Source organism: Crassostrea angulata, chromosome 6, assembly GCF_025612915.1.
Source record: "Crassostrea angulata isolate pt1a10 chromosome 6, ASM2561291v2, whole genome shotgun sequence".
NCBI lineage: Eukaryota > Metazoa > Mollusca > Bivalvia > Ostreida > Ostreidae > Magallana > Magallana angulata.
In genome coordinates this window covers 40625570-40650741 of record NC_069116.1, presented here as the reverse complement: position 1 = coordinate 40650741, position 25172 = coordinate 40625570, and the positions used below count along the sequence as shown (strand labels likewise).

At 34.4% G+C, this 25172-nt stretch overlaps 1 protein-coding gene across 3 annotated transcripts; it reads right to left on the bottom strand.

Moving 5' to 3' along the window:
- Positions 1-2693: 2693 nt before the first annotated feature.
- LOC128187790 (SNF-related serine/threonine-protein kinase-like) lies at positions 2694-24401 on the bottom strand. Of its 3 annotated transcripts, XM_052858381.1 has the most exons (8): positions 23674-24401; positions 16477-16618; positions 13355-13558; positions 12118-12300; positions 11434-11451; positions 8146-8652; positions 7120-7242; positions 2694-6129 (listed from the first exon to the last, which is right to left on the bottom strand). In XM_052858381.1, the coding sequence occupies exons 1-8, from the start codon at positions 24281-24283 to the stop codon at positions 4947-4949; spliced, it is 2970 nt and encodes a 989-aa protein (XP_052714341.1). In that variant the 5' UTR covers positions 24284-24401; the 3' UTR covers positions 2694-4946. The 3 variants fall into 3 exon arrangements, with proteins under 3 accessions (XP_052714341.1, XP_052714343.1, XP_052714342.1); XM_052858383.1 differs by lacking the exon at positions 7120-7242; XM_052858382.1 differs by lacking the exon at positions 11434-11451.
- Between the last annotated feature and the right edge of the window lie 771 nt (positions 24402-25172).

Here is a 25172-nt window from a genome sequence, read left to right as displayed (position 1 = left end):
TTCCTTTAAATGTGACTGCTGGTGTGCCATTTAGGTAGAGATCAAGTGGTGGGATACTAGAGAAACATTTACAATTTTTAACCATAAATTTCTTATTGAGAGAAGTTTGTCAATACGTCAAATCACAGAGATACCCGGCTTATCACAAATATCATACTAATCTCTAACCAATTCTTCCTAAATCTGTGATCGTTCATCCAGGTTTCCACCTCTTCAGAACAGAAAAGTGTACTTGTGCAAACTCTCAGATGGGTAAGATTATGCGAGCAATCGATGCTTTTGAAAAGTAAACTTTCAGCTGCAGTATATTTTTCCGCTGGATATGAAAACAAGAATGGAATTGTTTCTTCTATTCTCTCAACTTGCATTGGGCTTGGAAATGATTCCTCCGATTGCCATTCAGACAAAGCAAAGGGGAATAAATACTTTGCGTAGGCAGATCTGAAACCAAGTGTTAGATATCGTTTTGACTGAATAAACTTGGTCAAAAGCTGTTTAAAAGAACATTAATTTTTAGGTCGAAGAACTTTGAAGTTTAAGTAGGTACAGTTATCAACCCTAATGGTTCAGTTAGAGAATCAACTTTGAGATTTTTTCCAAGACTTTCCAAATTACTTGTAAATAACATTGATGTATGAATGAGTTCCCAAAGTGCTGGCACAGAACAAATGCATCTCTTTAAATGATCCCATCTTTTTACAGTGTCGTGATCGGTCTTGAGCGCTTCAAGAATTAACGAAAATAACGTCACACCAACCTTAATTCTTTGAGCAAGGTCGTTAGAGAAAAAAATTATCAATCACTATTTCTGGTTTTGTACCAAATCCTTCTGTATCGCATGCTTTATTATTGGAATAGTGTGAGCTTGTAATGTGTCTGTCTCATTCATAGAATAATCCACTTTAATTTCTGATCCGTTTGCTTCATGTTTTTTTTCATATGTGATTAATTCCATGTTAAGCACCCTCTTTTAAAACGTGATCAGAAGCGCTTCTCATCAAGTCAGGGGTCAAGCTGTAGTATTTTAGACCATAAGCAATTGGAAGGGAGCAAGACATTTGTGAAGAAAAGTCCCTATTCTTATTTGTGATCACCAACCCTATTATTTCCGTTGCTCTTTGTCCTAAAATATCAAAGACATTTCAACTGTTGCCCTCCCAATCAGACACTATTCATTTTATTGTACTGAATGTCCTAATTTCAAAGAAAATTTAATTGGCTTCTCTAGGAATGACGTGAATTCTACGGCGAACCGTACGCGCATAATTTATGCGCATATAGCAATCCGTTGTGTTACCCGTTGGCAAGTGTGTTGCTAACGTTAAGGGTAATAGAAAGGATTATAAACTGCGTCTAAACCAATCAGTATTTATCATGAAAGTATAATAATATAAAATGTGGTGCTTTCCCTTGAGTATGTAATATAAATTAGCCGATCTGTGTTTAATACCACTATTTCAGCAAGACACTGGCATCCGTAATAATCAGACAGACTATAATGAGCAGATGTTTACTTTTCTGATGGAAAAGGGCATTCTATTTCGACAATACTTCATTATTTGGCCATACCCTAATACTTCCATCTGGTGACGCAACACAGTCATGTAAAGCTGTGTAACTGTCATGATGGGTAATGAAAAGCCGTGTTGGTGCCATGATGTGTAATGCAATGCAATGTTAGTGGCACAGGGACCAAGCCCGTTTTAACATTAATTTCAATGTAACCATAAATCTTGACCCCTGGACTAATACTGGGGACCCAAGATGGTTTTAAAGTTATATGTAGAAGTATATATGGAAAATGTTAAAAATCTTCTTCTCGAGAACTACAATGCATTAATTTGTCAGAAAACTACGTAAGCATCCTCAAATAGTGTAGATTCGAAATTATAAAAGCCGTGACCTCAATCTAATACTGGGGCCCCTAGAGGTGTTCAAAGTTTAGCATAGAAATATAGAGGGAAAATGTTGAAAAATCGTTTTCTAGGGAACTATAATGCTTCAGCTTGTGAGATTACTATGCAAGCACCCTTAAATAATGTAGATTCCAAATAATTAAAGCTTTAGCACTGGACTAATACTGTGGCCCCAAGAGGGGTTCAAAGTTTAACATAGAAAGATATATTGAAAATGTTTTTAAAAAGTTTTTCTCTTGAACTATAAAGCTACAGTTTGTGAGATTACTATGCAAGGATCCTCAAATTGTGTAAACTCTAATGTAGTGGAACCAAGAGTTATCTTTCTTGATGTTCTGTACAATCTGAGAGTTATTCCTCTTGAAGTGGAACTCTTCTACGTTCAGTTTTTCAGGCTGTGTACGTGCGGTCCCACCGCAGTGCTACACATTTTCATTTCTATGTTACTATTTATGTTGTTCAAGCCAACCATAAACCTCGGACCAATACTGGGTCCCCAGAAAGGGGTTCAATGTTTAAAATAGAAAAAGCATATGCTACGAAATGTAATGTTACAAGGAACTGCTGTTCAGGTGAGCGATGTGACCCATGGGCCTCTTCTTTTTAATGTTCATTGTCGCTCATGATATTTATTTTTCTTACAGTTATAATAAAGTTAACAGAGGAGTTTTGCTATAATAGTTTTTACGCAAACCGAATTGGCATCCTTTCTGCGGCATATTTCCTTGTTGCATCAGCATTCAATATGGATGTGATGTCTTATTTAGTGTGTAATACTGATGAATTTTTACACTTCTTAGATTTCAGAAATAAGTTTTGGCAATATCTATCAAGCAAGACATGATTAATTGTGATTATAATTTTGTGATGCGCAACAGTTTTCCCCCATTAAATATAATAGGAAATAGTTCCTGGATATATCTAGAATTCTCTATTGGAATAATAAAAAAAAAAAACAACAAAGGAAATTGGAGTTTTTTTTACAAGTTTCTATTTTCCATATATCTCACAAATTCAACAAAGCACTTTATCAACACACAAGGGCGCTCTCACACAAATAACAGCTGCTATAGATAACAAACAAAGTCACTTTGTTGACATGGATACAATAAACTATCTAATAGTCACAACAAGATTGATACAGGCTATTACAGTATTAAAGAGATAATTTTTATCCTAATTATCCTTTTAAAATGAAGACAGAAACTGCCCAGCCCAAGCATTGTTGTTGGTTATCTAGTGAATATTCATTCATTAGGAGAGTCATTTTGAAATTGAAGTCATTATTATAAGTCTGACGATGAAATAATTTAAACATGCGATATTACACAACAGTTACATTAAATAATTCATATGAACATGAAAATTTGTTGTTGTTGTTTTTAAATCTTCATAAACGGTAAATACAACCCTTTTCAACATGTAGCAATTATAGGACAAGATAGCATTGTAATTATTTTGCAATACATGTAGCTTGTAGTGATTATTATACAATATTAAACAAGTAAACAATTCAAACACTTTCCATGTAGTCATCTATTATTGATCAGGAATGAAACAATTACATGTATATATTTTTACAAAATGATTGTCAAAATAAACCACCACATTATGAAAGGAAAGATAACTCTTACTCGAGTGTGAGAAGTTGCCTTCCATTAAAAAGAGAGGTGTGAAATTTTATAAATTTAAAAATCAACATTTGATAACAATAATTCTAAAAATTAATCTGGTATTAAATTGCAAATAGAAATAAAACATGTTCGCAAAGACATTCGGTTGTTTGATGATGAAGGGGAAATTTGCTGGGATCATATATTTTCTTTGAAATGAATCATCAAACAGCGTTCAACAAGAATTACACACTTCACCAAAAAAAAAAAAAAAATGAAGACAGGTAAAACATGCAAATCAATCTGGCGAAATTCTCTCCCTCACAACATGTATCGTACTAATCTTCCTCTTAACACTCACAAGTTTTAATCTCTGCCCAATGACAAGTGAAAGTCCTTCTTCATTCAGACTATGTGTAGTTTGAACTTCCCTAAATTCCCTATACTACAGTGTCAACTCTGCTATGCTAACATCAAGGAAACCAGCTCCGTGACGTTAACACTAGGACTCTTATCTACCTATCAACATTATGTACAATAAATATTCAATGATATTAATATTATCTACACAGGCTTTGATGTAGAATAACACTTAATTTGAAGAAAAAAATAATCTCAACAAAGTATTTCTTTTCTATTAGAAAATATACATCCGTGTTTCTTATTGTTTTTTTTTCCTCTAGCTAAATTTGCCAAGTCATTCTAAGCTTTTTAATGAATATGCACATTCCAACTGCTCAATTACAGCCATGAAAAGAAAATATTTTTTGTTTTACACACAAACATCACAAACACACGTCAAGTATTAAGTGTCAGCTTTCTCAACTCATATGAACTACATCGTCCCTGAAACAACCATTACTATGTATTGCCATTTGAGTGATACAAAGATATGATCCCGAAAAAAACAAAAATTAAAAAATAAGGGGTCGACAGACTAATTAAAAATATGTAAACAAATATTGGTAAAATCTCAAGTCCTTTTGACCGGTAAGATATGATGCTCCACTTGCTACAAATGTACAGGTGTGTATTTATACACAGTAGCATTTCAAATGACATAGCCCTAATGTATATTGAAGCAAATGAAAAGATCAAAATATCAACCATCTCCTTAACAAAGATCTGTCTTTCAGTTAAAACTGTTGCTTCTTAAAGCAGAATAATGATCAACGAATCAAGGCGATTTTTAAAAGAAAAATTATACATACATGTACCCGCATATTCCATTTTTACAGGCTTTTTAAAAAAATGTTGTCAAAGTTTAAAACCAAAGTTTTTTATCAAACCAACTCAGACAATTTATATGCTGTACATTAGGACTGAATACATTTCAGAGAATTTCAATATGACACAAAGGGAGACAAAAATTAAATAAATAAAGTGATGATACAGGTAATAAAAACAATCCCCCCCTTCACACAAGAGAGCAACATTTGGTCTGAATTTTGATTGGATGAAGCTTGGAGTCCTGTACATTGCAGCAACTGTTTCTGTTGATGTCCACTTTGATTTTGAGTCTGTTCCCGTACACCTTCCTGCCTTGATAACCGCTGCAGTCGGACGCGCACAGCGAGAACACCTCCTCACATCTCTTGTTCTCTTTGTCGCACACCTTGTCAATGTAATTTCTGGCCATCATTTCCTCCTTATCGTCGGTCTTCATGTCATTGTCTTCAACATCACTATCATTGCTCTCGTCCCCTTCCACAATATACTTTAGACTGTTTTTACTGTTGATGCTTGTCATGCTCAAGTTAGATATGGCTGAAGATATGCTAGTTTCTCCGCTTTTGGATCGACATGAATGAGTATGTTGCTTCCCGCCCCCTCCCCCAGATTTCCCCTCTTTGTGACCTTTACTGCCCCCACCACCCTTTCTGTCCTTATTACTACTCCTGTCTTTACCCCCTCCCCCTGTAGCTGCTCTACCCCCACCTAACCCCCCTGTGGGTGGTCCTGAAGGCCCCCCATCCGTATCACTAGAATGATCACTACTGTCTCTCCGATGCATGAATTTTGGCTTGAGTTTGTCCTTCCGTGAGCGTTTCTCTGTATCATCAGTGTCACTTGCATCAGAACTGCTACAGCTTGTCACCTTTGACCCTGACCGCTTCTTTCTCTGTTCATACTTCCTCAACACTTCTGGAGAGGCACAACTCCCCCGGCTCATCCTCAGCTTTGGAGAATGCAGTTTATTTGGCACAAAGTCATCCTCCTCCTCAACGTCTGTCTCATTCTCCTCACAGATCTGATTCAACAGCTGTGGTGAACTCGCCACAGACACCAAAGGTCTCTTCACCTGAAATGGCTCGAAGCTGGGCATAATCTGATTGGAGCCTTTCCAAGGGATTCCGTCGTCGAGACTTTCGACGGATTTGGCTGGACGGAGTTCACCTGGATCGATGTCCATCAATTCTTCCTCTTCATCATCATCGATCGACTCTTCTTGGATGAGACTGAATTTCCTTGACCCCCGGGACTGGGAGTCTGGTGTTGTGGAGGGAGTGGGGTGGGTCCCAGGAGGAGACACTAGAGACTGGACAATACTGGTCTTTGGACGACGTAGCTGCTCCTCTTTCGGTTCTTTAGATTGGACACTGAAAAATACAGATATAGATGAATAAAGAGTCTAATATTTTCATATATAAAAAACAACACATCTTAAATGATTTCACAGCTAACAAAGATGGATTCCACAAATACATTAATGTATAATGCTCTTTTTATAGATCCTTTAATCCAAATTAAATTCCAAATGGTTTTTCTGCTTTACCTTTAACTTTATATAACTAGAGTAAAATTAGCAAAGAAGCAACTGTTACATTGTTAATTCTCTGAAACATGCAATACCCAACATCTTATAACAGTTTTAGACAATTCAAGCACCTTGTTAGCGGGGTTACACATGTTGTAAGGTGGATATAATCAGTACACATACATGTGCATAAGGTTTGGCACATGCTATTAAAATATGTGAACCTATATTTATCAAAAAGTAAACTGTCACAAGGAAATCAGATTGTTTTTTCCCCAAGTAACAAGTACATTTATATCTGCAGAAGGACATATTTTATACTTGGAAAACGTGGGGAAGTAAAATTATGAAAAACAAACGAGAGCACCTTGTTCTTCCAATAAGACAAGAATTATTTGTATAAATGGATATATATCATCTAAATAACATATATACTTTCAGTGTATACATAAAACACAAATCAAACCCCTGATAAAAGTCTCCCCTCAGAGGAGGCATGGTTGTTAAGAATATGACTAGAAATCATTAGATTATACATGTAGTGGAATATATAATCACACTAACATATACACATTAAGGAGTACCAACACAGTTACACATAAAAAAAAATACATGTAGTCAGTACAAGTCTGAATCTGGACAAATGATGCTTAGGATTACGCAACTTGTCAGACAGTAACAACATGAACTACTTGGTTGTCGTGGTTACTAGACATTATTTAAATGATCAACAGATATTATAATGCTGATCATTTTCAGGTAAATGCATCATCAGCATGCAGCAGGGATACATTTATCATCATTCGGATTTTAGTTTTATTTTATTTTTTACCAATCAGACTTTGTCTTAGATTTTTTGGCCTTTCCCAGCTTGCTTTTGGTGGCTTTGACTTTGGGGTCAGGAGCATCGGTATCGAGGATGTTAATGGTAGGTACCATTCTTGGTTTGGTGCCACTTGATGAAGAAATCAAGGCAGAAATGAAATACATCATTCCAAAAGGATTTTTTTCTTTCTCCATTCCAACATGCTTACATCGAAAAGTACCATGCTCAATTTCACAACACCTAGTTTCTTCACAAGATCCTTATCCATTCTTTGGTTTTTAAAACATTTTTTAAAAAATAATAAAATTCTGAGCCTATTGTTTGGTTTTTTCCCACCAGAAATTACAAAATGATATGTCATACATGTATGATAAATATTTGATGTTCATTTCATTTAGATGTTGGCTTCAACAGCTAGTGTTACTCTGTAAAGCCAGCGTTCAGTAAGCTCCATTTTTCTTCCAGCATGCCGTGTTAAAATCTCATAAAAGCAAGCACTTTCATTGATCATAATAAATATGATTTTACTGGTAAGAATGCAACATGCAAAATATCTAAGTTTCGCTCTTTCAAAAACAATGCATATGCACCATCTTCTTAGAAGTTTAAAATTGAAGTATATGAAATGAAGAAGCAAAACTGCAATGTCATTGCTAAGTTGCATGCGTAATCAAAGCAGTAAATGATGAGTGTGTGTGGGTTCTGTATAAATGTTGCCTAGGAGTACGTGTATGATTTCATTCATTCATTATAAGAACAATATTGGTTATATGTGTGAAAATGTAAAATAGATTTTCAGAAGTGTGAATTTTTGTAAGATATTCCAATTCAATTACATGCTGAACAAATATGATGAGTTTTAACCAACCAGTACCCAATCATATTAGTTTAGTTTGATTATGACATGCAAGAAACAAATGGATTGAAATGTCTGTGACATGAGAGGATGACGCAATTGACCGAGATTGGAAGATTCTCAGTCATGACTAAACCAAGCAAACAGCAGGCAAAGAATTATAAATAGATAATTACAGTTTATCCTTGGAAGATTTGGGGGGTTTGAACAGTCCAGTAAATCTATCTGGTGTGGTCGGTTTGCCAGACAGTTGAGCAACTTTTCTCTCAAAAAACGACTTCAGAATTTGAATTTTGGATATGGGGGCAAATCCTTTTTTCTTGCTATTGCTAGAACTCTGGCTGATCTTATCAAGATCTGTTGAGCTTCTGGAGCCAGTGAGCACCGTGTCCGGAATAGTTCCGAGGGACGGCAGGAACCTGCGTATTCCGGTCTGTGGGCTGACACTTCCGGATCTCTGGGCGGCAGCTAGCTGGAACACAGGACTTGGCTCCGCCCCAGTTAAACTTCCTGATCTGTCGGTCTTAATATTGGACTTAACTGCTCTACGGTCTAGGGTCATACTGGTTGTTAAACTTTTCATAAAATCGTGTCGGGATTCAACTGGAGGAGGGCTAACCGGAATATCAAGTGCAGTTTGATTAAATAAGGGAGCAGTTCTGGTCTTCTTTACCTCAGTATTGCTTGAAAAGAAACAAACATTTGAAAAAAATAAAAAAAACTTCAAACCCATGAAAACTATAACCTCTAAATTTGTATGATCTACAATACAATCACTTAAAATGCATAAAAACTCAATGGTCTAATTAAAGAATAATAATAATATATATGCTGCAAAGTAATAAATGAGTAAAAAAAAATATTTCATTGATTTAAAAAGGTAAACAAAGTTGTTTATAAAACAAAAAAAGATTTAGGTTAATCTTGAAGTATACCAAGCAGAAAATTTCTGGATAGATTTGATGATCAATACAGAGCAGCAAGAAAGCTCCTCCGTGTAGCAAAAATAAATTCCCAAAATAGTCAACAAAGCCGAAAGCGCAATAGTCAATAGTGAAATGTCAACAGATATTGACGTAGTAACGGCTCTAGCAATCTGTGCGCTGAAGCGGTGTATGTGGTATTACAATGGAGAAAAGGAAAAAAATATCACCTGAAAAATTCAATAGGCATCTGAAGAGCCCACCTAACTGTAAAGATTCATTGCAATTAGCCAACCAATCTCCCAATATTCAGAGAATGCATACCACTTTGAAGGAAAAGTGGAAAAATACTGTGGAATCAATGTGCTATTTTGTAGTATAAATTCAAGTAAAAGATTAATTGAAAAAAAAAAACCCCACAAGATTGCCGTTTTGAATTTGATCAAATGGTAAAAACTGGTATTTATTACCACAATGGTCAGATTGGACCATGCTCTGTGTCGCTACAAACTGATGATGGGGGGTTACTGAATGATGCACTGGAAAGAAGAAAGACAAATTACAGATTATCTGATGTCATGCTTAGAACTTGGTTTAAACATGTTCGAAAGAGATGTCATGACAATCATACATATGTGACATCGTCTTGAATCACCATACACGTTAAATGTAATGAAATAAAAAATATCATATGACGCATGCTAATAATGCATCTTTTGCACATGTACAAGAACATGTAAATATTCCTGCAAACCAAGCTTTGGAATATTTGTATCGAAGTTAATACAAAGAACACTCTCTCAGTTTCAGTGTACACATGTAGAATTTCATTGAATTGTTATTTTCATTAGTTTACTTATACTGATGTATATCAAATTGTCAAAGTTAAATTCATTTTCAATTAACAAACATGTATGAATGAATCATTATTTGAAGCATATCTCTTCATCCTTCATCAAGTGATTCTCTATCCTTTATTCTATAAAACCTAGAGGTACCTATGTCTAAATCTATTTATGATTTATTTGCAATTGCTTCATCAAACTCAGGCACAATGTGAAATCATTTTCAAAAATGTGATAAATACATTTCCTCAAACTATAATATATGTAGTTAGGTACCTATCCCATAACTGCATAAAGTAAAACTGACAAATTTTCTCCTTTTTTTCCTTATTACTTATTGATTTTCACAAATTTCAATACATTTTTCACTCATTGATTCCCATCAACTTTAATACACAAAATAATAAAATTGTTGCATTCTTAAAAGTTTCCATTTATAAATCCTTAAAATTTCATGCGTAGACATTTCCATTGTTATACAAATATCAAAAGTGAATAATTCCATAAATCAACACACATAAAAACCTCAAAACAGACCTCACTCAAAATAGTTTTCAATGGTGTGTTTGACAACCAATACATGTAGGAAGAGTTTGGATGTCAATGATCTTGCTGAAGAAGAAGTTGACTGTGGTTAAAATGGAACGTATGGCCGACTCGGCTTATCTCAATCAATAAGCCGAAGTAAAACTGCAATTATCAAGTTCTCAGGAACCTATTCTGGACGATACAGACCTTCTAATGACTATCCAATCCAATAAACAACACCCTTAAAGAGACGAGATTGAGATTGAATGCCTAATTTTGTCTGCAGGACAAATTGTATGTGTGTCATCTATCTAGATATGTCAGACTCTTGAAAAGACCTAGCGAAAAGATATATGGTCCGTGTAAATCTAAAAAAAAAAAATGATGCAAATTATATGCATCTGTAAAATATTCATGACCTGGATATTTCTTGAAGACAGTGATTAAACACAGGCACTGATAGACACTTGCAGAACATTCTATACCAGACACTTTTAAAGAAGCACAAAGATTGTCTTTCATATCACACATAGATACATAATTGAATTCCAATTCAATCATTTCAGTGATATCACATACAAACAAAACAAAATGAATTAAATAAAAGATCTAGAAAGAAAAGGTTTTAAATTAATGCCTTATGAGCAATATGCATGAACTTGCAGCATGTTCAAATGATTACATTCAAACACACCATTCCATACATACTGGGGTTTGGGGGAAACGTTCTTGATAGTCAACGTCTTGAACCCCCATTTCTTCTTTCATTTCAACAATGGTGTTGAAGCTTCGTCTATGAACATGAATGTCATCTTCCTCTATTGTAAGCAGAGATCTGGCTTTCTTGTGTTTTCTGGAATTAGTCATTAGGGTTTCAAACCCTCCTGTTGTGTTTGAACAAGAATTTCAAGAAGCAATGCTCAGAAACAGTCAATACATGGCATCATTAATAGCAAAGCCTGTTGCCTTGACCCAAAGCAAGAATCCTAGCAGAGAACTTTGGCTAGAGCATTACCAAGCGATTCAACAAGAGATCATACATATCATAATCCAGAGTATATATTTATATACACAATTAAGAGAGTGAAAGTTATAATAGAGAAAGCAAAGGCCAAACGTTTAGTATCAGCATTGACATTGTCCATTTTAAAAGAATATACTTCCTTACCCATAAGGAGAGGTGGCACTGATAAGGAAATGAAAATAAAAATATCAGAATATATATAAAATGAAAATAATGTTTTGATCATTCATATTGGTTGACAGTGATCATGGTGTATTATGTATGACGGTTATCACTCGATTGCATGTATCAATGTTATTTTATGTAAACAGTTTGTTTCAGAATACATTACAGCATTTTGCTGTACATTTGAGACATTTTTCTCTGAGTCACAATTTTTCATGAGTAAGCGCTTGCTGGGCTTACCAGATATTTTTTTTTTGCAATAGAAATGGAAACCACAATTTTTTCCACATAAAAACAAAGTCTAACTAATGACCACAGTTGTCAGATCAATAATCTTGTGTCAATTTCTAAGAAACTATAAATGCACAGATTAACAAACAACTGGAGCAAGTCTTCTGTCGGGTTTTCCTCCAGTTGTTTTCCACTATCAGAATCTCTTTGGCAAGTCAAAATGCAAACACATATAAGGCCTATTACAATATCTAAAAAAAAAAAAGACCAAGAAAACAACAAACTGTTTGAAACATCAATTAAAACCAACTTTTCTCCCTTGTTCTAAATTTCTTCACAAACAGGGCTACATGTACATAAAAGACAGGAACAGTGCTAAATCTGTACATCTACACAATATGAATGTTTTCCAACCATTGGTGTGTACCATACCGAGGAGAGAGGGAGAGCTCCAGGTTTGGCTTCAGACTGTGGGCTGGACTGCTGTGATCAGCGGGGGCTGAATGCTTGCGGATTTGGGCCAGCGCCATCTCCTGGTGGTGACGCTTCAATTTGCGTTCGGCCAGCAGATAGTAAGTGGCCGTTATATGATCGTACAGGTCTCTGTCTAAGGATCTATGAAAAAAAAATATTAATATAGTCTTGGTTGATTTTTTTCATAAAAAAAGATATACTCTTATAGTAAAACATTGTTATAAAGGGGCTCCAGGGAAAACAAATTTTGATTATCAATAAATGTCATGATTTTGAGAATGAAAATGACTTCGATGTAAGCATGAATTTGCCATAAAAGTGATCACTCATACCACATTTTACTGTTCGTGAATAATAACAAAAGAGCAAAATATTACATTTCAGTATCATCTTGAGCGTTTTATTTTCTTTCCTTATTTCATTATCATTTTGAGATTTCCATTATATTTAAACTTGGATGCTTCTTTGACTTTAATGGAATGATTGTCAAAAAATGACACTTTTCATTTCATACATTTGTCATGAAAAATTTTCAGATTAGAAATCCTGGTTATATGACGTAATTTTTTTTCTCTGCAAGAGACATGATTCTTCCAGCCTCCCTCATAATGATCTCTAGTGACGTCAAGTCTTCAGCGCCACGGATTTATCATGTCCAATTACCCGTATTTTAATTTATTACTTTCAGAGACAATGTGTGAAATGGAAAACCAATCCCACATTTATGCCAATATTACATGAATGAATTTGATAGCTGCAGAACTAATATGCGAGTATAAACTGGGTTGGAGCATTTATGGTTAATGAATAAGCGTAAGCTAGCTGTCCAAAAAACATCATATGAGTATCAATTCTGTAGTTATCAATTTCATTTCCTTTTTCATTTTAATCAATGCATTTTGTCTTTATATTACAAAATACATAAGAATACATGTATTTCTTAAATATATTATCTGCTTCTACTCTTACGTTTCTTCCAATAACAAAAGACATCATGCAGTTCAAAGTTACAGAGTTTTTCCCTTTTCTAGCAAATAATGAAGCCTGTAGACAATGCTCCTTTTTTAAGGCAAGTTTTTAAAAGAGTAAATCAATGATATTTTACCATTCTATTTGCAGTACTTATATCAGATAAATCTAACAACCATTTTGTTCATGTAAATGCTCAACAGGGAAAGATGATCGGTTTTCTTACTGGAGAATTTCGTCTTTAGTAGCAATATTGCCCTCCACCATCTTCTCTATGAGGTAATTATGGTCGTCATCTGAGAGGTGTTCCCTTGAGATGAGGGGCACTGAAGGGGCTATGTAGTCACCCATACACAACCACTTGTGGTTCAGAATATCCCCAAGTTTGGCACGATGGACAGGTTCTCTCTGAAGCATTTTGTGTATCAAACTGAAATATAAACAGCCAAAATGAAAATGACTCCAAACAGATTTGAAAATTAAGCCAGATCAGTATATATATGACAATCAATTCACAGAAACTTCCATGTTTACAATATATTATTCCGCATGCACCGTTTGTTAAGATATGCTGGTTAACCAAACCTTCATTTACCTGTACCAGAATTTTACCAATAATTTTTAACAGTCAACATTGAGGAATTTCTTAAATTAAAGACATGAGTTATTTCCGTTGCTGTCATGATGTTAATCAACCAAAGTGAACTCATCGTACCAGTTATTAAAGTTTAGCATAGTCTTTCTTAAGAACCCTTATTTGTAAAAAGATCTAGTAATGAACTATTTCTACATTGTACAATTCTATCAAATATTTTGTCCCATATGAATGAAATTTAGTTTTTTTAGGAGGTTTGACCTCAATTATGCCCACCAAGGGGAATAACCTGAACATAAATTCTAATGACCTAGTTCAACCATGCCTTAATAAATGCCATGTACTTAAGTTCAGCTCAAGATTGAATAAACATGCTGATAAAATGCTGATATGAGTTTTTGGATGCTCAATGGCTAATTATTTTAGCAAATCAATAATAAAGCACCTTTTTCAACCTGCACAAAAATAAAGTTGCCTCATCTGCTAGAAAGCACTCTTTTTATATTCGATATTGGCATTCATTTCCTTAATACAATGCATATTTCCTATACATGTATTTTTTGTTCTCAACCAATGTCTTGAGTTCCATACCTTTAAGACATTATAAACTGTACAGGTAAAACAGATTTTTTATTTTTTTTTCTTTTATTTGCTCATACTTATGTATCTCTAAGAAGTGCGTAAAATTATAACCCACAAAACTTGTATTTGTAATCACATCAACTTTGCATTCCCTAAACACTGTTGAGTGTTTTGACATAACACCTGTACAGCAACCTGCAAAAGTATGCACCTTGTATACATATGTGTGTCTCATGTAAAAAGAAAAATTGGTACATGTATTCTACAGATTTTCAAGCTAAAGGGTTTTTTTAAGGAGAGGAGGTGTTAGGAGATCGTTTAATTATGTTGAATAAAAACATATTCTGAGGTGGGTTTTTTTTCAATAAATGATAAAAAAAATAAGAAGAAATCTGACACAGAATATCTACAATTAGGTAGTTGCAAGGAACTTTTACAATTATTGATTTCTTGTAATTATGGGCGATAATTTTGATGGCCTAACATGAGAAGATATTCCCAGTGGTAGCAATGGCAATATTGATCTCAATTTAGTCCTACAAAGGAAGCTGTCAAGCACTATTTATTGCTATTAATTCCACAAAGGCCTACACACTTTTGTGTCACATTTTCCTCTCCATAAGTGAAATACCAATTCCACTAATGACACCTGAGCACCCATAAAATAATTACCTGCATATGTCAAATTTTAATTACAAAAAAAAAATATCCTTTCAGGAATTGGCAAGACCAAGACCAATATACAAGCTGACAAACGTTTGACACAGAACTGCTGACATCAGCATGTTTTATTCATTCGCAGCACCAAGTATATTCAGAAGAAATGGTAAGGCATATCTAGAACACTTATTATCATAACTACAAACGCGCTTGTCAACACTAATACCAATGAAGTCTGGTTTTATCCACACTGTGTGTAGAAGACATAATTCAAGAAAGCACAAGGCTTGAATTTTGTTCTTCTTTTTATGTGACAAGACATTCTTATAATTCAACCCCCCCCCCCCCCAAAAAAGTATTTTTCCCAAAGGGTTCAATTTAAGAATGAGACAATTTTGAACATCACAAACTAAAAAATAATACTCAAAAATTAATATCTTCTTTATGACAGCTCCTAACCTCAAAAATTTTATCTACCGTGGTAGACCTGTTAAGCAAATGCTAAATTTTCTATATTTCTTGTAGTTTGTGATAGGAATACGCTAAAGGCTGTCAACAGGTCCTTAAAATAACAGCAGGTGACGTCAGAGTAAAAGTCAATGTTGGCTGGTGTTAAAGAATCTGTTAAATGGGATCAAGTTTTCATTTCAACAAGAGAAAACAAACAGATTAACACTGCACCTATAGTTCATCAGTACAACAACAGTATCATCCCCTGGAGAAAATACATCAAGGATTAGCAAAGAAATTATTTTTGTACAATTTCCAACAAAATACTTCAAAGGTTGGGTTTATTTCCTGCTTATTTATCTGAAATTGATACCATCAATGACTGCTGCTAATTCAAGAAAAATTTGTTCATCGCCAAGTGTTCAAACAAATGCAAGCATATCAAAGTCTAGGAAATTGAAGGTTTACTATGTCAGTACAATGATTAAAGGTGAATGCTTTATCTTATTAAAATGCCAGCATACTGAATGTCTCATCGGACATGATACAAAGATTCGGATATTTCAAAGCAAATGCTGAAACTCACATAACCCCAGCAAGCCATACATAGACAGGTATTCAATAATGCAAACCCATTTCTATATCTGTCTATGTCTGCATTGGTTAAAAGTAGGTTTCAACAGATATTTCTTCTTTCAAATAGATGTGAAGGAAATAACAATAATCTCTCAATTTACAGAGAAAATCCCCCCAATCTCCTGAATATTGATGAAAACTGATGCAACTATAGTAGTCAGTGAGGAAGCATTTTTTAGCATAAGACTCTCTCTCTCTCTCTTTCTCTCTCTCTCTCTCTCTGAAAGAATATCATGTACAATATTCTTAATAAACAATTAACAAGTCTTCCATGAACATGACTGAGGCATTATAAAGCCAAAGTCTAATGTTGCCACTGACTCATGGCAAGACTTCATGCGAGGGAAGGTGACAAACATGTGCAACAGTACAAAAGGTCAATCACACCCACAGAATAAAAGAAAATGACTGGCTGTGATACCCACTCTTTGCATGAACTGGAGATGTGATCAGGAACCAGGTATTTGCAGTCCATGATCATGGTCAGAGTCTCGCTGTCGTTGGCCTCCTGGAAAGGAGGCACCCCACAGACCAGCATGAACAGAATCACTCCTAGGCTCCACACATCTGAAAAAAAGAAAACCAGATGAAAGTTAGGACTGGACAAAAAGAATATCAGCAAAACAGTGTTAAAGAGCCTGGGAGGTCAACAAATTAACCATCAAATTATCTTAAATTTTTAGATATAATTTGTTAGGCTGTCTTAAGTTAATTCTATGTTTAACATAACCCATGTGCACAGATTTAGGAGAAATTGCGTTTAAAAAAAAACAACAAAAAACCCCCTTGATTTCAACTTTTCTAGTTAAATTTTACTAAAATACTGCAATCTGTGTAAATTTGAAATGTTTAGAGCACATAATGGACTATCAGATACTCAATGGGATTTTCACTAATGTAAATGAATGAAAATCACTTGCTTGATAAAATTGTTTGTTTTAATTCTATTGCCCTCCATCTTGGATTTGGTATTTTTAAGTGAATTATTTTCCTATATCTTTTTACATGAGCTCTTTTTCTAAAAGATAGCAGTACAGTCTAAAAATGGCCATGGCCATCCAGCCCTCTTAATATAGCGAGGTGCTAGGGATGCGCTATTTTGATTTATGGAAACCTTAATTAGTTATAAATATATAATCATAATACAATTACAATAGTTGAGAAGACAGTATAATCAACTTTGCTGTAAGTGTGAATTCGTTATAAGCCTGTTGGCTGTAATTGGGTTTTACTGTAGCAGGCCAAAAAAAAGGGAAATAAAGAAGTTGCTTGTAATTTATTAATCATACATTGTATATTCTTGTACATTTTTGTTTTCATTAAAACTTAAACAAGCATGCATTTGGCTAGCTAAAAGTTTGCTGAAAGGACATGTGAAATTCGGTTCACAAATACTTTATCTCATCAGCATGGATGCCATTAATCCAGTAACAATAATGAAGACATTTACTAATGAAGAATGATGTCAAACCATTTCCATGTGTCTCTGACCATCATGGTAATGTTCCAGTCATTTGTCAATTATTTTTTTCACCACATACAGCACACAATTCTTTCAGGCATGCAAAAGATACGCTAGCAAATTAATTTAAAAGGAAGAGAAAAAAATTAATTCAGAAGTGAAGTTAAAAAGACAACCTAGTGTGTTTAATATATACTACGTCCACAATTAGTCTTTGCCGGGCGTCAGAAACCCCGAAAATCAATTCTGTGCTTCTTGACAAATTTGATCTCCTATTGATATGAAACAAAGCATGAGAACCAGACTTAATTTAAAAACTCCATTTACATTGATTTGACCTCTTTTTTGCTGATATGAGTCAAGAGATATTTTTTTTTATATGGATGCACAGATATAAGCAGCCTGTTCTAGAGTCTCGGATAAGATCACCAAAGAAAGAATTGAATAATAACATTGGACCTATCACATCAGGCAGAAACGCTAAGCTGCAGAGAAAACCTTAATTCTAATATGGATTCTTTGGCCACTGCTCTTCTTCCCAGACCCTATCAGGTTATTCTAGGTTGAAGAAGATTCACACAATAGTGATTAAACTACTTCATTTACTGTTCCTCTACAGTTATTCAAGTACCAGTATTTTCCATGTAATTACAGTGAGCAACAATAGGTTACCTTTATGGACTTCTAGGACCAAAACTACATTGACAGAGGTTTCATCACCAGCTACAGTAAAACTCCTTAATAGTATGGTAGGAACAGATATAGGGAAATCATGTGAATATATAGTGAAGTTCTGTGGGGTCCCCGCAATCTGTAACAATTTCTTATGTTATCTTATAGTTTAAAGAAACCTGAAGTTAAAAAAATGAACAGTTTCAGCAAAATTGATATTTAAACCAATGGTGAAAAAGAATAATAAAACCTATACCTCTTGAAACATTTTTTTTTGTAAATTTAAAAGACAGACTTACATGTAAGTCATGTTTCATCAGAATTCCTTGGATTCACAAATAAAACGTGTCTTGAGAATTCAATTAACTTATTTTTCTGAATAAGTATACAATCCAGATAGAAACTAAATCATATAATCTACCTACAACATAATTTCAAATAATCATCCCCCCCCCATATTTTTCACCTTAATTTTATTTTCACTTTAATGAACTTAACAATACAGTGCACACATAACATGTTGCAATGTTTGTTATCTGAAAACAATGGCAATTGTGTGAACAAACATTTCTTGAACCAATCTGCAATAAGATGGTCAGTACACACAAGGCCTTGTAATACTTGACCTTCCATCTGAGTAGGGGTGTATCCCCGATAACATCAGCTACTAAGTAAACACACGCTGGAGGCTTCCCCCAAACAGACAGGGGCATCAAATGCACTCATTTATACCTACGCAAGTCAAAGGCGAAAAACCCCACCCAGAAATCTAAATGAAGAACTTGGACGTTCAGCAACCTATTACTAGTGACCTAAATATAGCATTTAATTACAGTATTATACATCCTGGACGATGAGAGACCAATGTTTGTGATGGATGTGATGTTTATTTAAAGGTGCTTACATATATTCCCGATAAAATATGTTTACACTTGCGATACAAGTGACAGTTGTTAAACTTCCTCACCATATTGTGTTTACAAATCGTATTCCTCAATCAAAATTTTATCCAGTCGACTCGGCTAAAAATAGTCCCTTTTGATTGCTTTAGAAGTGTTTACAAATACTGCATTGGAAAAAAGATAACATGGCTCGAGTAATCCAGGTCCAACTGGATCTTAGAAGAGAAGATAACCTTCCAGAACCAATAGAATTTAAAACCTGGCATTAAGACTGTAGTTTAAATCTTGAACATGTTGAAGTTCCTTAAGAAATTACCAGTAGGTCTAGTTGGTCTTTTGTTCATCAGATATTTTTAAATTACTTGATAAACAAGTCATACATAAACAATTACAAAAGTCATTAATATAAAAACAGATTTATTGAGAACCAGGAGCATCTATTTCACAATAGATCTATTAAAATCATATTTTAGTTTTTACCTAAAATGAATAAGTCTTTATAAACTTGACATAACATCCCAGTCTATTTTTAAATGCTCCAAACAATTCTCGTATTATCGACTCTTATGTTGATTCCAGATATATCTATCATCAATATTACATAACAATATATGTCAACAGACGACACCATCTGTGTAGCTTGAACAGACAGATTCCTTCAAAATGCTCTAGAAATTGAAGCCTTCCCTTTGAAACAGTGCAACAGTTGCTAATGTCATGATAAGGCCTGTTAAGACAAGGAGCGTCCTTATAATATAGGTCAACATAATTAAAATCATGTCATCTGTAATATTTATAGATGATCTCTTGAGAACCTAATAATATCTATGTGTAAAGAGAAACTTCTCATTGCCAAATGTTGCACTTGAAACAACAAGAGCATTTCAAATATTACATCTTTTATCCAGGCTTCTAACATTATAAAATTGGTGTACAATGGAAAAATGGAATTTCACTTCAGTCTTTTTCACATCTTTCTTCGAGTTCTAGAGATTCTGTGCTGAACAAGAAATGTCATACCCTATCCTTATCAATCAAAGAAAACATGAGGAAAAATGAAATGGATATCAACTATCAATCTTGTAGGATGTCACCGAAAATAACAAGGTCAACTCGATCCAAGATCTTGCCATAATATTTCCATACCTCTAATTCAATTGTCCTAATTACCAGATGATTTAACCACAAATTTGCTATTCATGAACATCTGAAACACCGATTTCGACCTTTTAATAGTATGCAGGAAGTGTAAAACAATGACACGGTCGTTTTGACAGGTTTCTTGTTCGTTAATAATAACGGCCCCTTGGACAAATGTCCTTGTTTCTTCAGGACACAAAATCTTGAGCAGGTTGATATTATCAAAATACTTCAGAACGTATGTACGGATAACTTTTTAAATATATACATACACATGTATGAAAAATTCTAATCCATAAAAAAGCCTGCAAGGTGGGCTTAAGGGTCTTTTAACACTTGTCTGATTGCTTTCTGAAAAAATAACAAGCAAAACTGATCCTTCAATTGATCATGTCAATCTTCTTAATATAATTTGATTGTAAATACTTAGTTCTAGACATTTTTTTTGGAGGGGGGGGGGGGGGTAAATATTGAATTTAGTACATGTAGTAATTAGTAAAAGAACATTGTATTGTGGCAAACATCCATTGAAACAAAACATGGTCAAGTTATTCATGACCTTCAATAATCTAAATCTTTTTCTTTCCTTATTTTGCCCATGAAGAGAGAATTCTTTTATTCTCTTCTCCTATGCTCTGAGTAACTGGAAGAGCACATAAATGTCAATCTTAGGTTTTTTTTCAACTCCAAGGGCTTTCCAGTACAAACTTATCATCATAATCCAAATTAGTGCAGCTAGTTTTACTTAGCACTAACCTACATCTACATTTACTATCCCATGTTTTCAGTAGCTCAGATAATACCTTTCCTGGAGGGGTTTGTTTGTGAGTAGTCAGATAATTACAGGTTTGTGGAGTTCCAATTTCTTAGGTAACCATTCAGTAACAAAAATAGCTTCCCAGAATACCCCGGTACAAATGCCATTACCTAGTTTGCGTGGAAGTTCATTTATAGGCAAGCGGTATATACTACATGTAGTACTAAATCAAAAAGGAGTGACACCCCCCCCCCTTCCCCCAACGAACAGTTGATTCTACAGTACACGTTTTTCTTTCCTATACTATGGTTTAGATCTTTGCATTAGTTATAAGCTTTCATTAAATTACTCAAACTGTTTACATCCCAGTTTTGTATAAATAGCTCCTATTTTTGTGTTTGTGCGTGCAGGTGCGAGTGTATGCTTGTGTGTTTGCATTTTCTCTTCTTATATATGTATTGTCCTGCAAGACCTCAACAGGAACTGATGGTAATGTAAAAAATAAAATACTTACACCTAAACCATCAACATATGTACTAGTTATACATTACTGAATACACAACAAAAAATACCGAAGTACACGTTGTTGATCTTTTGTTTAGACAAGAGCTAGCTTAGGTTTAAAAGAGGATTATCCACAGAAAACAGATGTCCAGGGCTACTCTAAGCCCCAATGATCTCCCAGGGCTTGGGGCAAAACTCATTCATGAACTCACCAATTCATTCACTATCTCAGTTACATATCTTGATCAGCTGCCAAAATGTTTAGATTCTGGGTTAAAATAGCACAGAGAAAGGAAGCATAATAGTGACAAAATGGCACAGAGTAAGTACTTTAATTTGATGTGTGTCAATTTGTTGTGTTGAAGGATTGGATAAAACAACATATATACTGTACTCCATGTGATGACATCATTAATAATCAATTTTAGGAAGGGGGGGGTGGGGGGGAAACAACAACAAAGTCCAACAAATCAAATTATGATTTGCCCTGTTTTCGCGTCTCATAAAGAAATACTTGAGGGGAAAAAAATAAAGCATTTCCTACTCCGATAACAGAATTTCCTGTGTGATTAAACTTTGATGTGAAGATGAGATTTCTGTGTTATCTATTTGACTTGGCACATTTTATCAGAAGCTAAAAATACTGTTCTTCTCCTTGTTTACAGTTAAAATACTTTGCAGACATATATTTCAGTCAAAGGGATGCTTCTCTTTAAAGAATGCATATGTTCCAAAGCCATCAACATACTTCTGACACTGTACAGGGAATCCAGTGCCTCTCTCCCTGTATTAGTGGTGTGATGGGGAAAATACCACCGTGCAACCTCTACTTGCTGCAGTAATCTTCACAACAAGTGGTCCTGTCTCTACCTATTATATCTTCATATTCTTCATCACATTGTCAATATACAACACCACAAATTATCAAGTACTGACAATTAAATATGGGGGTGCTGATAGAAGAATGTGGGTGGGTGGTTGTGGGTGATAGGGTGGAGGTGTGGTGGGGTTGAGAGATATTATTCATCCAAATTACCATCTAATTATGATCATAATGTAATTATCACTTTTAAATCTTGATAGATGGTAAGAGACTGATATCATTCATATTTTGTTGGGGTTGAAGGGGGGAGGCTATATCCTTGATTCTAAAAGTAACATTCATAGATGAATTGTTTTGTTTCTTATCAATTTATCAATTGAAATTGAGGAATCAATGATTTATGGATTGGCACATTAATTCAAGCTTTCAAATTTTAATGACAGGAAATCCCTTTTAATACATTTTCACAAAATCATTTAATTTGAAATAATCATTGCCAAAAATATACTAGTATATATACTAGAAATACATTTGATGAACACAGAATTTCACATTCTCGGTAATATTAAAGTCCAAATATACACTGCACACAAATTTATGTTAAATGGTATAGATAAGAAGTCAATCCAGAAAACAACATCATTAGTTGAGTCAAGTATTACACGATTCATTACCGTGTGGCTGAATCATTTCTCATTCAAAACATTAAACCTTAAATTTACTTCAAGTTTTCTATTTAAAGCTTGTAATTCTATCATAGACAAAGCATTATTCAGCAATGTCAGAAATATCAGCAATATAAAAGTATATTTAGACTCAACTATTAAAAACTTTAATACATTACCAGGCTCTTTGATATAATCTACACTTACTCATAAATATTTAATTTACTCTAATGGCATATCAGAACACTTGGGATCAATTTTCAAAGTACAAAATTATGCGTAGATGGGCATCACTTTGTCTTCAATAACATGTATTTAAACTTGGCATCTTAAACCATATCAATACAGTTTTAATCTTAGGAATGTACCCAAAATATGATTAAGACTTCAGGGATTGTACTGATTCATTAAACCCTCCTCCCACCACCCCCCCCCCTCCCCCCAACAAAAATAGTAGTGTTGCTGTCCAAATGAGATGTCAACAGAGGCAGCAACAAAAGCAAGTATAATATACTTTATAAGGCATAAAGACAGCACTAGAGGTGGTCAAAATTATTTTTAAATAAATGATACAGAGTGAACCTTTGCACGCTATTGTCCAATTTCACACTCCAAATTCTCTCACTGTTAGCACCTTGTGCAGCAACATAAAGATACAATACAATTCATGCAATGTTTTTTTCTGATAATAACTTACCAACAGCAGGTGCATCATAAGAGTCCCCAAGGAGAATTTCAGGAGCAGAGTATGCTAACGAACCACAGGATGTCTCTAATTTCTTTCCAGGGTTGAACATGTTGCTAAAACCAAAGTCTGTTAACTTTACAATGCCTAGTTTTTCAAAGAACACTACGTTTTCTGGTTTCAGATCACGATGAACTACATGAAGTTTATGGCAATATGAAATGGCCTCTACAATTTGTCTAAAATATCGTCTAGCCTTGTCTTCTGGTAAACCTTTATCATGCTTCATGATGTAGTCATACATGTCCCCACCATCACCCAACTCTAGAATGAGATAGAGTTTCGTTTGGGTGTCTATCACCTCATATAATCTCACAACATTGGGGTGCTGGACTAGTTTCATACAACGAACCTCTTGGAATAAATGTGATTTGGAAATCTCATCTAGTTTCGTTTTATCTATCACTTTAACAGCAACCTTCTCATTTGTAAAAACATGCCGGGCTAACTTCACCACTGCAAAGTGGCCCTTGCCTATAGTTTTTTCGAGGTCGTATAAACCTGCAATTTCAAAGTCCGATCTCCTTTGAAACCTGTTTGAGTTGGACATCTTGACACTCATTGGTAATACGCTACTCCAAAAATTTAGATCTGCATTGGAAAATCTTTAAAATCCCTGATTGTTACGTTACCAACATCGTACATGTCAATACACACTCCATTTTCGGTAGCTCCGAATGCGCACGAGCACTGCGCAATGCGTCATCAAGCAATACGGAAATAATAAAACCACAAATGACAGTCAATGAACACACGTTTCCCGGGAACTATGATATTTATGAAAATATTGCAAATAACATTTTAATACACACAAAATTCTCTAATAACGATATTTTCTCTCAAAAGGAAATATATGTGTTAATATTACCGAAGCTATCTAAATCAGAATTATATTTTTTATAACAAGAAACTCGTCTTTTTGCTTGTTTGTGCTAAAGATTATTTTGGGAATAACTAAAGTTAAACTTGAATTACGGATTCCCACTCCTCAATGTTTTTGAATCAAGAATTTCTTGAGAAATTTATCATTGAAATCTGTAGACAAAACATATAAAAAATTCACAGATAATGGGGGGGGGGGGGGGGGAGGGGGGTCAGTGTTCAAATAACTTATGTTAGACTATGTTTCTACGAAAGACGGATAGGGCCACATAAAAAAATATGTGTTCATACACAACCTATATGTATATTGAAAATAATTGATTTTGTATATCAACATTTTGGAGTCTGAAAATAAATTACACGTATCCTTCTAATCAATAAATAGTTCAATCAATTCATCAATCAACCTGCTTTGCTCCTTCTTCTGAAATTTCGTTAAAACTGATTGGTCCGATTTTATATCAAATTCTGTTTATGCTACTAAGCGATGATTATGCTAAGTATGTGTATAATAAAAGACATTGCAGTAGTTCATACACTTGACATAAAGAGAATAGAATAATGAAACG